Source organism: Sinocyclocheilus anshuiensis, unplaced genomic scaffold, assembly GCF_001515605.1.
Source record: "Sinocyclocheilus anshuiensis isolate Anshui unplaced genomic scaffold, SAMN03320099.WGS_v1.1 scaffold795, whole genome shotgun sequence".
Lineage (NCBI taxonomy): Eukaryota > Metazoa > Chordata > Actinopteri > Cypriniformes > Cyprinidae > Sinocyclocheilus > Sinocyclocheilus anshuiensis.
This window is the reverse complement of record NW_015549596.1, coordinates 159512-172391: the sequence shown is the minus strand read 5'-3', so window position 1 is coordinate 172391 and position 12880 is coordinate 159512. Positions and strand designations below refer to the sequence as shown.

The 12880-nt window shown below is 36.8% G+C and overlaps 1 protein-coding gene across 1 annotated transcript in view; it reads right to left on the bottom strand.

The window, feature by feature from the left end:
* Positions 1–4726: 4726 nt before the first annotated feature.
* The window catches only part of LOC107658393 (stabilin-1-like), a 36198-nt gene continuing 28044 nt past the window's right edge, over positions 4727–12880 (bottom strand). Inside the window, exons 56-69 of the mRNA XM_016446918.1 lie at positions 12666–12815; positions 10774–10878; positions 10556–10663; positions 8635–8828; positions 8407–8551; positions 8194–8327; positions 7296–7461; positions 7087–7193; positions 6608–6727; positions 6306–6455; positions 6105–6218; positions 5557–5703; positions 5062–5169; positions 4727–4953 (exon numbers count right to left, since the gene is read on the bottom strand). Of these exons, the coding sequence (XP_016302404.1) occupies positions 4915–4953; positions 5062–5169; positions 5557–5703; positions 6105–6218; positions 6306–6455; positions 6608–6727; positions 7087–7193; positions 7296–7461; positions 8194–8327; positions 8407–8551; positions 8635–8828; positions 10556–10663; positions 10774–10878; positions 12666–12815 (1787 nt within the window). The 3' untranslated portion in view covers positions 4727–4914. The remainder of the gene's footprint in view (positions 4954–5061; positions 5170–5556; positions 5704–6104; positions 6219–6305; positions 6456–6607; positions 6728–7086; positions 7194–7295; positions 7462–8193; positions 8328–8406; positions 8552–8634; positions 8829–10555; positions 10664–10773; positions 10879–12665; positions 12816–12880) is intronic.

Sequence of the window (12880 nt, the reverse complement as noted above, 5' to 3'; positions counted from 1 at the left end):
GAGGTAGATTGCTGGCAACAGCCATTTTAGGATAGTTCAGATTTGGTCTTAGTGACTTAGGAGTCCTCTTCACTACTTCTAACGTTTCATAGATATAGGAGCTAATTTTAGCGCTAAAACGCTTTGTGAAATACTCTTAGAACAAAAATGTAGGAGTCCTAATTTTAGGACTGACGCCCATTATTTTTACGATTTTTTCCTAAATCGGTGAGTTATGAGCTACTTTTAGCCTTAAGATGTTTTGTGAATACGGGCCCTGAAATATAATGAATTTTTGATGACATCTTAAATGTGCACTGTATGTACAGTCATGGCCAAATGTTTTGGCAGTGACATAAATTTTGTGTTTTGCAAAGTTTGCAGTTTAAGCTGTTGTGGTGTTCATTCACATTGTTTCTAGATTATCGTGTAGAGTAATCAGATGCATTTTAAATAATTGCTAAAAGCTTCATTGGCCAAAAAAAACCCCGAACTTTTTACAAAAAACAAAATTCACTGTTTTTTGATCCTGAACAAAATTACCAGCTAACATTAATTGACTAATCACATCAGCAGCACATGTGAAAGTGTGAATGAGTACTAGTCAGGTGAAATCACTATCACACTAATTAGATTGTAAGAGCAGACTGATTCAGCTATGGAATCGTGTCACCAGCAGTGCAGAGCTTGCTCAGGAATGGCAGCAGGTTGGTATGAGAGCATCTGCACGTACAGTGAGGCCAAGACTTTTGGACAGCGCGAATCGTGTCACCACCAGTGCAGAGCTTGCTCAGGAATGGCAGCAGGTTGGTGTGAGAGCATCTGCACGTACAGTGAGGCCAAGACTTTTGGACAGCGGCCTGGTGTCAAGAGCGAACTGCAGAAGTTATAAAGAACAAGGGTCAACACTGTAAATATTGACTTATTTTATTTTTTTGCCAATAAAAGCCTTAAAACGCATATGCTTTTCATTGTTTTTCAGTATACCATAGAAACGTGGAAAAATAATCTACAAAACAAAATTTGTCACTGCCAATACTTTTGGCCATGACTGTACTTTAATTAGTGATTTTAAAGATCTTAAAATCTTTATTTGAATGTGGCAGTTAACATTTATTTTTTTACCTTTATTTGAATATGAATATTTATTTGAAAATATCACACTCTACAGTATTTCTATGAATAAATCTCTGACAGAGACCCCTCCACTATCAGTCAATCACTGTGTGGGATTTGGCCCAGAAGCTAATATCCAGCATGCCAGAGCGAACTGCAGAAGTTATAAAGAACAAGGGTCAACACTGTAAATATTGACTTATTTTATTTTTTTGCCAATAAAAGCCTTAAAACGCATATGCTTTTCATTGTTTTTCAGTATACCATAGAAACGTGGAAAAATAATCTACAAAACAAAATTTGTCACTGCCAATACTTTTGGCCATGACTGTACTTTAATTAGTGATTTTAAAGATCTTAAAATCTTTATTTGAATGTGGCAGTTAACATTTAAAAATTGAAATGATATGAGGAACACCAATAGTTCTTGTTTGGCATGAGGGGGCCCATCAAGTGATGGAATTGCTTTGTCTCAATATCAAACACTGTGGAATATATATCTACTTACAGACTGTGCATGTAACATAGTAGCACCTCTCTTCGATTACATTTTTTAAACATATTTTATCCAGCTCCCTGAAACCATAAATCAAACAGGCCCACCACATTTTGTCAACTGTTGATAATCAACTGAATTTGTTGACGGTGGCTATATTTTATAAACAATACTGCATACAAAACAATTGGACAAACAGTCCCACAGTTTTAGCACCATATTAGTGCCAACAAGTGGCTAAGCCCCATCAAATTTTTCAGGTATTCTCAAAGTGAACCATTCTTTGGGTGTACCAAAGCTTAAGAAAATAACTCATTATTATCATTATAGTTATAGCCATAAAAGTAGCCATACCTGATACTTATATGTAGTGTGATTACAATCTGGCAACCAGCCTTGAACATACTGCATGATTTTTTTCCCCCAACCAGGTAAGCACAAACCCTTTCTCTGCAGTTAACTGGTCAACTCAATCACAGTCAACCATCAAGAAAAATTTGGACTTAAGAAAAATCATGTATGAATCCGAACAGTAATGCTAGGGTTAACGTCAGGGTTAGGGTTTAGTATTTGTTTAAAGGGGTCATATGATGTGATTTCAAGTTTTCCTTTCTCTTTGGAGTGTTACAAGCTGTTCGTGAATAGATAAGATCCCCAAAGTTGCAAAGACTAAAGTCTCAAACCCAAAGAGATATTCTTTATTAAAGTTAAGACTCGTCCATGCCCTCCTAAAACACGCCCCCACATGTCTACGTCACTGTGTGGGAAGATTTGCATAACACCGCCCAAATGTTCACACAAAAAAGGTGTAACTTTGATTCTCGCTGTAGTATTGTTGCTGCCGCTGCCATGACGTGGAGATGCTGTGTTTCGTTAACACAAAATAATGTTCTTTTTTAGCAATGTCATATGACCCCTTTAAGCATTGTGTCCACAATCAACGTTGCGATTGAGTTGACCAATGAAGACTTTAGAATCGTTTGTGGGCGGGGTTTGTGCTTTAATTACTTTACAAAAGTAGCATTTGCAAAAAATGACTCAATTAATCCTCCCACAGTTTTAGCACCATATTAGTGCCAACAAGTGGCTAAGCCCCATCAAATTTTTCAGGTATTCTCAAAGTGAACCATTCTTTGGGTGTACCAAAGCTTAAGAAAATAACTCATTATTATCATTATAGTTATAGCCATAAAGGAGTACTTCCATTCTACCAATTTTTCTGTCTATAGGGCTTATTGTTTGGGCTCAAAGATGTGTTTTTGTCTAGAAAGATAATAAAAAATAAGTCCTGGGTTTTCACGCTATCAAAAACAGTTCAGCACTGTGACACAATAAATATGTAGGGATTGAACCAAGTCCACCAAACCAACACAAGGCCTAAACATCTGGTCTCATCACCGCATTCATTCTTTGGCATTTGAGGAACTCTGGCTGGCATGAGAGAACTTCAGATTACTGAATTATTGAAAGGACAGCAACTTCTTTTTGGATCAGACGTACGCCTCTTGGTAGCTCCCAAAAGCCTCTGGGACCTCTATTCTGGGCATGCGGTTTTGGTGGACGGACAGTTCTGGCCACATTCATAGAAACCGATGGTGAATGTAATAAAAACAGTTAGACATTGTAACAACAAATTTAATTTAACTATTTATCATGTAACTGGCAAGATGTTTTGGAACCAATACTGGTCATTATCTGCAAGGTTTTGTAGACGCAAGTTGTTGTTGTTTTATTTTTATATGTCTTTGCTCAATGTAGTGCTTGTAGACTTCTACGTAACTCATCTTGGGCCAAACATTGCATTTTAATTTATTTCACCCAAAATGAGCAAATTCTTCTTCAACACCTGACCCCATCTCCACATTTACTTCAAAGTTTTTTTTATCTTACAGACAAGCACCACATGCCATCTTGACTACATTGTAGTCTCCTCCTTTCATAGATTTCAAAGCAAACACAATGAAAGGTGTGATGTGACACATTTGTGTGTGACCCAGAAGCCGCTCTGTCTAGAGTGGGGATGGGTGTCGTGCTTTGTTGCGAAAGAGCACAATGAAAATGGGGGGATGGGAGATGAGTGGAACTGGAAAAATGGTGGAGGAAAGCCCAGCTGTGAATTCACTGCAGTACTCATTAGCCCTGGGTCCTAAAGTCCCCAGGCTAATTCCCAAATTACAAAAATTAGCACAGAAAATTATTTAAAAATCAGTCTACAATCCATGTTAAGAACTATAAAGCTGTTAGTTCTGTTTTTGTATGACAAAAAGCTTCCTGTATGAGGCCTAGCGCTCACTGTCAGTGATTGATGGACTAAATTATTACTACAGTATTTGCAATGCAGCACTGCATTGATATTAATCACACATATCATCCCCACAATTAATCACATTTTCTCTACAATTTTTATGATGAATTAGCTTGAGCTGCTTAACATACAGTACACAGTCCTTTTAAACTGTATTTTTTAAGTATTTCTATTGTAGTTACGTTATCTGTGGTTTTGGTAACTTTTACACTGTAAAAAAATTGAAGACTGAAGTTTTAAAAATCTCTTATTGACTTTAATGTTTGGAATTCAAAATCAAACCAATGATCGTGATTGGTCTGCTTTCTTGAATTCATATGCATATTCAGTTGTGATTGGTCTTCTTGCCTTTCTAACATGTCAAACGCCTGAATTGAAGTTGAATTTATGCAGAACTACAGCCCAGAATGTGCACCTACCTCAGTTAAAAATAAAAAATAAAAATCATTTGAGCAGAAAACAATGAAAAAAAAAGACCTCAAATTCCATACTAAACTCAATTTATTGACTAATTTTTCTAATCTGACCAGCTTCTCCGTTCCCAGTCCATAGCAGGTCAAAATCAACAATGTTGTTTTCCTGTCAAGTAGTATGAACAGGTGCTCGTTTTCCTCAGGGAAATTTCACCCATCTCCCTCTTGCGTTACGCTTCAATCATCTTTAGTATGCTCGAACAAGACAAAAATACCCTTCTATTATGTCGACAAGACCTTTGGGATTATGCATTGCACATTAATTAGACCCCAGGTTTAGTCCCTGGACAGCTGATTTCCTTTGCGATTGGCCAAGAAGAAAACAACAGGTAAACTAACAAATGCACCCAGTGTTTTTAGCTGATATTTTTATTGAACTGAAGGCACCACGGTTGGCTGATGTTGTCTAGGACATAATTAGGGCATTTAAGTCTTTTATTTTTAGGTTTAACCATATACAAAGGTGTTGTACCCCCTCCTCCAGCCAGGCTCTCCAGCTGATTTCAGGTAATGAAAGGGAGAGGAGGTTGACGCTGATGTCTGTGCTAGTCAATAAGGTTGGGTGTGTCTGTAGCAGCTGAATCCTGAAATAAACAAATGTTGATTATGACAACTGTGTTTGACCAGTAGTAACAAAGAAATGCATGTAGTTAAAATTACAAGCACATAGAAGGATGTTTTTCTATATTTACCCCAAATGGCTCTGCAAACGCCCTGTAGCCACTGTATAAAGGGTTTGGGATGGATACTAAAGCAGGGTTTCCACCACCTTTTGTGGAAGCACCATCTTCATCATCATTCTGTTGAACGATAAATAAGACATTCATTCATCTTTGAAAGTAGATGATACATCACAAATTAAATGTACCTTATTTCGTTTTCTGGGATTACAATATAAAGTTTAATTATAAAGACAGTACAGAGCTTTGGAACTGAAAAAAAGTTTTGCAATATTTGAGATTACATTTTGAGACAGATATAATAATAGATAGAACTACAGAATGACCGAACGATAGATAGATAGATAGATAGATAGATAGAAAAACAGATAGATAGATAGATAGATAGATAGATAGACAGATAGATAGATAGATAGATAGATTTTTTTGTTCACAGACATTTTGTTCCACGGTAAAGTGTCTTTGTTCGTCAACCTAAATATCGGAAGCTCTATTACGTGAACAAACCTTAAAATATTGGAAACGAAAGGCGTCGTTCTTGTGCTTGAGGACGTAGTATGCGAGCCCAGCAACAATACCAACAATGGCAAAGACAATCAGCACAGTGGTGACTGCGACACCGCTGGACTGCGAGATTGGAAGAACTGCTGGCACCTAAAAATTAGACAACACCATTGATGACTTTAAAAAATTCACTGGGATTTGTAAGTGAGGTCCAGCTTTTGGCAAAGCTATGCGTGGCTGTCTACTACTGCTTTGAAAAGACTAGACGGACGTCCATGTTAGTCAAACAGGATGTTGATTTGCTTTAGTTAGTCTGACGAGTCATAGTTGCCATCTTTGTCTGATGATGAGCAAAAATTCTTTTCAATAAAGTCACTGCTCAACAGAAGGCTTGAGAGTGTGCTTTCGATCTGAAAACTGCTGCAATTTAATCCATTGGTGTTAATGCAATTACCCATTAAATTTTCTAATAAATTCTGCCTGTGCATCCATAAAGCAAAGCAAAGTTCTCCAATATGCTCTATTGTACTTCTACAAAAGCGGCCACTTACTGGAACAGGTGGAGCTCTGAATGGCCCATCAATGACATGGATCAGACCATTGATGGCTGGAATGTTCCAGGCCAAAATGACCTTCTTATTCACCAATTTGTGAGGTTGAGAGTCCTGTGAAACCAATAAAAATATACAGTTTTCTTGACTATGTACAGTAAATGTGGTCTGAGCGGTGTGAAGCTGCTAAGGTTTGTTTACCTCAGCCTGACCAGTGGAATTGGAGGGAATCGTCACGACTAGATCGGAACCCAGACGGGACGGGATTATGGTGTTGTGCTTCAAGTCTTCATAGAAGTGCAGACTATTGATGTTGGATATATGATACAGCAAATCCCTCCATGATAAGGTCTGAAAAAGGAGACAAACTGCAGACTCAAGGCCAGCAGAGAAAGAGCGTGTCCAACTGGTTCTTACTTTCTTTGTAAGTTTTCTTCCTCTGACTCAGATGCAATTCAAAAATGTTCATATGAGAATTCATTCTGGCTTATATTGATAATCACCTTGTTTGCAGAAAAACCGTCGTTTTGAGGTACAAAAACGGTTATGTTTAATGATTTGTCCGACAGGGACTTCAGCAGGTTCTTGCCCTCCTCACCATCCTCTGCATACTTCAGTAAAGTCTGTAGGAGGAAACCGGAAGGAAATATGTGACTCCATTTTTATGAAATTACGTGGATATTCCTCTTTGAACAGGACTTCATTTGTATTGACAACAATTATGTGAAAAAATCTTTTTAAATTGATTTCACTTCGGCTGATTTTCATTGCTTTGGTTTTTCCCTATTCTTTAATCAAAATATTTATAACAAAACATGTTTTGGGGGAATATAATGTAATTGGTAAATAACTTTTTGTCAGTTTTTCCTGTGTCCTCTCTTTCCATCCGGTTAGTCTTTTGCCTTTAACTACAAAGCCAGTTCCTTGATGACATCATCCTGCAGGAAGTGGCATTATTTTTAGAGGGAAACAGGCTACTTACTCTGTAAAACACAGAAAAATTGGAAGTGGTGGCAACAACTGAGGCCAAGTCTCCATTACAGAATTCCCCGCTTCCAATGTATCCAGGTTTACATTCACAAGACACCTCTGTACAAGAAAAAATGGCTCTCATTTTTACATCAAAACTGTTCAGGTACAGTAAAATTTCATATTACATTTCAACTAAGAAGGATTTCCTGACGGTCATACCTTTCATCCTGTAGCAATACGCATCATACGGCCAACTGGCATTGATTGGCTCTTTGTACAGCACGATACCAACATGATTATCACCACATTTAGCAGAAGGAAACCGGATTGGATAGCCAGCTTTCTTCCCGTCCATCCATCCTGCCACACATAGATGCATTCCCAACTGGAACAATAAAAAAGCTTTGTTTTATAATGTAAATTAACCAGCCATTACTCCAGTCTTAAGTGTTAATATAATCAGTGTTGAAAACAGTTGTGCTGCTTAATAATTTTTTTAAGATTCTTTAATAGAAATTTGAAAAGATAAAAAAGCTTTATTTTCTAATGTAATTTAATAAACTACCAGTTGAAATTAACAAACTTTTATGCAATGTATCATAGAAAAACTACTGACTAGTGGTGAAGAAAAAAAATATTTTAAGATGTATTTATGCTCTGGATACAAGTAAATTCATTCTGATTTAATAAATATTTAGAATTTTTACTGGAAAACAAAAATACCAATGGAAAAATTGTTTGAAGAAACACTGTTTAAAGGTGCGTTCAAAATGTACTGTTGCTCGTTAAAATTTTGTCAATTTTCAATAGGAATCAGCGCATTCGGGAGTTTCGCGTGAGGGCGACAAAGTTCATCATGCAGATTTCGCTCATGTTCAAATTGGTCATGAAAATTCACCATATTGACCAACAAAACCAAGCTGCTTGGCTTGAAAGTGACTTTAGTGTGAGCTGTGCTTTATACATTGCTAACCTATTGATTATGAACAATGGACCTTTTTCGTCAGTGAAATTCGCTAACGTGACCATACACATTAAGCTCAAAGGCTGTTGCTCTTATTCTCCACAACAGCATAAATGCAAGATATGTACAGCTAAGTTTGGTTTCAAAAGTCACCTGTTGGGCGTCAGAGAGCTGCTTGAATGTAGCAAGAGTAGCTCCCTCAGCCTCGCAAGCTTCCTGTGCTTGGCTGAAGTTCAGTTTATACTTCCCCTCAGGTGAGCGCAGGAGGAAAACACCCCCTGTTTTCGCTGAAATGTAAGAATAAAAGCCTTTGTTTTTGAATACTCAAAATATTGGGCTGTCAGTTAAATCATTGGGAGGTCGTACTATGGAAATGAAGGTCTTTGCATGTGGCTTTGGAGTCGCAGCCGCCGTTGTCCTCCAGGCAGCGGTCAACAGGGGGCACCACTTTCTCCAAACACTGGATTCCATTTCCCACGTACCCCTCGAGACATTCGCAGCGCCTCTCGTTCTGCCACAAGGTAAATGTTACACATTTTGTTTATCCAAAACTCTTGTCAGATTACATTAACAAAAAGTAGAAGTTCCACATACAGGTCCGGTGAAAATGCATTCTGCGAAATCGCTGCAGCCACCGTTCGCCTCCTCTACACATCGGTTGATAGGCGAGCAGACGTGTCCGTCTCCAGAGTATCCGGCCTGACAGGAACAGGTAACATTGATACCGCTCTGCAAACAGTCAGCTGCTTCGTGGCAGCCTCCGTTATATTCACTGCAAAAATCTGGGGCTAGAAACACATATCATAATCAGAATTGATTTTATCCATTGAAAGCATTCACAATAAGGCTATTATGAACTTGTACACCGCAAAAAAAAAAAAAGATTTTCGTATTTAGTATTTTTTTCATCTTTTTTTTATTACAAACATCTAAGAATTCTTAAATCAAGATACATTTACCTAAAAAGAAAAATGGACTTAATTTTGATATATTTTTCAGAAAAAAAGTCTTAGGTCTAGGACTAAGACGCAAACAGTGTTTTGGCGGTAAAATAGTACTGTCAGGATTTACTTTAAGGGGTCCTATTATGCTTTTTCACTTTTTAAATTTTAGTCAGTGTGTATGTTTGGGCATAAAAAAGTTACAAATCTCAAAGTCCACTCCAAAGGGAGATATTTCGTTTTTAAAAAATCCCTTTTCAAGAACTACAACGAACGGCTCGTTTGGACTACAGCGTTGGTTTCCGGGCTTTGTGATATCACAAAGCAGCCCATTAGAATATCATTAAAAATAATTCCCGCCTACAGAAATTCGAATGGTTGGGGGGTGGGGAGGGGCGAGGTTGTGGTTAGAACGCTTGGTTGAGTGAGTGCATCAGACGAGACGATGAAGACGAAGTGCTGCTGTAGAGTTAGTGCATCAGAGAAAACGAAGAAGAAGAGCTGCTGTGCTGTAGCTTCAAATTTTCGGCATGTCTAGAACAATTCTTACAAGTACAACGAGACGTAGCTGGGCGCTGCAGACAGACGCCGAACGGTGCCGCCGGAGTGCCTACACTCATAGAAAATAATGTATTTGAATTTTAAATAATCGAGCCGTTTGTGCCAGGATGGGGAGAAAGGTATTTTAATAATGTAAATTATGTGAAAAATAATGTGTTTTTCGAACCACCAAGCATGAGAGCATGTTGTAGTACACCCCCAAAACAAAATCAAGACTTTGTAAAAGAGCATAATAGGACCCCTTTAAGACGCGCAGTGAAGAATTAGCGCTGAAAAGACGTGGACACAGTTATTTTTGCACCTGACCTTATTGAATATACATTTGTAGGAGTTTCCCTTTCAGACGCAAAATTTATGGTAGGAGAGTATTAAAATTAATTGCGCAACGTGATTTACTAATGTTTGCACTTGTCAAATTACTGGTATTTGCGCAATTATTTAACGCCCAAAAAAAGCATGTCTTAAAGCGCTGCTCTTGGTAGATTGAATTTAAATTTCCAACTTAAATTACCATGCCATAAAATCGCAGTACCATAAAATCATCCAAAAACACAAAATGTTAAATAAAAAACATTATCTAAGTGAAATGTAGTACATTCCTTTCATTGAAAAAGGGATAAAACAACAAAATCTATCTGTCAATGGGGTGAGAAAAATATACTCAATTCAAAGGAAAAACAAGACTATTTTTCTTACCCCACTGACATACTTATTTGTTCAAGCATAAACTCACTTAATTTTAATACATTTTTCAGAAAACAAGTCTCAAAATCTTAAGTCATTTTGCTTCTTAAGTAAATATATCTCTGCATTGCATTAATGCCATTAGGTTACATGTCATAAGCTGTTAAGTATATATTGGAGCCCTGGCCACATATTTCAGATGTAATTTTCATGTGAACGTCTTGAGTTTGAATCTGAGCTCCCTCTTCTTTTATATTTATATATATAGGCCATTTGAATCCAGGACAGGCATCTTACAATCAGTCTAATACAACAGACGCAATTCATACCCGTGCAGTTAATGCCATTTCCTCCATAGGGCGGCACACACTCGCAATTATTTTCAGGGAGGCACACTGCATTGACATCACATGCAGGCGAGCAAATCGGCTTGACTTCTGTTAAATAACAGGCAAAAGAGTGTTTCATTGTTGAACAAGTCTAAAATATTTTCTATGTTTTCACAACACTACGCATATATTTTATAGATCTTGACATTTGCTCTTACCGATTTTTGATTCGCAGTATTTACCCATCCACCCCTCTTGACAGAAACAGCTGCCATCACCGTCCAGGCCGCTATCACACTTGCCATTGCTGGTGCAGTTACATGCTGTGAGAAAAGATGAATAAAATGTTCATTATAACTGTCAGCACAAAGCTGAGTAGTACTAATACAATAAAATTTCAACAAAAAAACATTTATACTGATCTGACAATAAATGTAAATGTAGACAAGTAATGTGATTTGAGTCTAATTTTCTGTGTGTATATATATATATATATATATATATATATATATATAGAATAAAGTAAACCTAATTAGCAAAGACATATGTAATACAACCTGAAGGTGGAATTTTTTTGAGTGGTTTGTTGATATTACTGACTTTGAAAAACTGCATTTTTCATTTTTTTACACTGCAAAGATTTTTATTAATCAGCATTTTGTCTACATGTAAACTCACTTAAAACAATATAAATTTACATAAGAAGAAAAACCGCTTTTATTGAATATATCTTTAAGTTATTTTATCTTACTATTTTGGCTTATTTCTTGTTTAACCCTATGGTGCTGTCTGCATGGAGGTCAAAAATTATTTTATTTTTTTTAAGTTATAGAACTTTAAAGGTTATTATTATGAAAAATGCATGTTTTACTCTAAAACTACATGAAAATCAAAGCAATGAATCTAAATAAGCTGTGTTCCAAATTTGAGGTTGATATCTAAAAAAAAAAAAAAAAAAGTTTTTAGTAAGATTTAGTTTGGATGCAGTACCAAATGTTTCCACTAGATACAATTAGCTTCCCATTAAATTCCAATGTGGCCATTTTTAACCACAAACATTACAATTGTGACTGCTTTTCACTCATTTAACTTTCTTGATTCATGGTGTTTTTCATGTGTTCACATAGCAAGTGCCAAAATCTCTACCAAGTTTCGTACCATTCTGTAGCATTAAAAAAATATATTACAAAATAATGGCAGTTTATAACAGACTGGACTGTGATTTAATTTATGCAATCAGGGCTTGTCCTAATTGCATCTTCATTGTTTCTAGGTGGCAGAGGAGATTCAGATGAAGCCATTGCAAAGTGAGTTCAGTTGATCTCTTAAACTTAATTCTAATACGTAACTCAATTATTTTGTGTTATGAAATAAGACTGCTATCTGATAACAAAGTTTTGGTTTTTGGTGTATGAATCAGTTTGTAATTTTATTGCAGGAAACAAGCAATGGAGACTGAGCTACTGAAAAGCAAGAACGAACTAATGACACTGAACAACCAACTTTTGGAAGCGGTTCAGAGTCGACTAGAACTGTACATAGAGCTGGAGGCCTGGAAAGTATGTTTAATTGCACATTTAATGTTTAATAAAAATGCTAAAAAGTTTGCTACTTTTGCTTTTGAACATTTGTCCAAAAAAAATAAGAAGGAAAGAAAAAGGGAAGAAATTATTAACATTAATTTATTACCTAGAAATATTAGATTTTCTTTCCTGTATTTTTTCATGTCTGGTCTATCTCATTTTAAAATGGTAAAAACCAAACAGACATGTTTAGCTTGACAGACAAGGTGAATTTTTGGAGTCTTGATTGAGTAAAAAAAGTTGTAAAAAAATTCTAGAAAATACACAATTCAATATTAATTTAAAAGGAAAGGATTTTATATCGCAGTCAAAATAGTACCATCCAACTGACCAGTAGCTCCATTTTGTCTCCTTCCCAAAGACAATTTCTTTTGAACCTGGATCCTGCATTTTGTGTAGTGCTCTGTTTGCATAATTGTTCTTGCAGTTGAGTTGTTTGATTTGCCTGTTCACTTAGTCTTCACCAACACTTGTGGATAAGGAATTGGGGACTGTTTAGGAAAAATTCATGGTTTTGAACAGGTTACCTGTGCAGTTCGGCCCAAAGTGATTGCTTTCACACAGCTCACAGCCTGTGCCTGTAAAACCTTTGTGACATTTACACGTCCCTGTGCCAGTGCGCCCGTCATCACAGTCTCCATGCTCTCCACACGGCGCCTCGAGTCCGCCAGGACACACTAAACCACAAACCAACACACAGTTTAATACCTATTGGCTGCATCGTTTCATGTAACATTCAAGG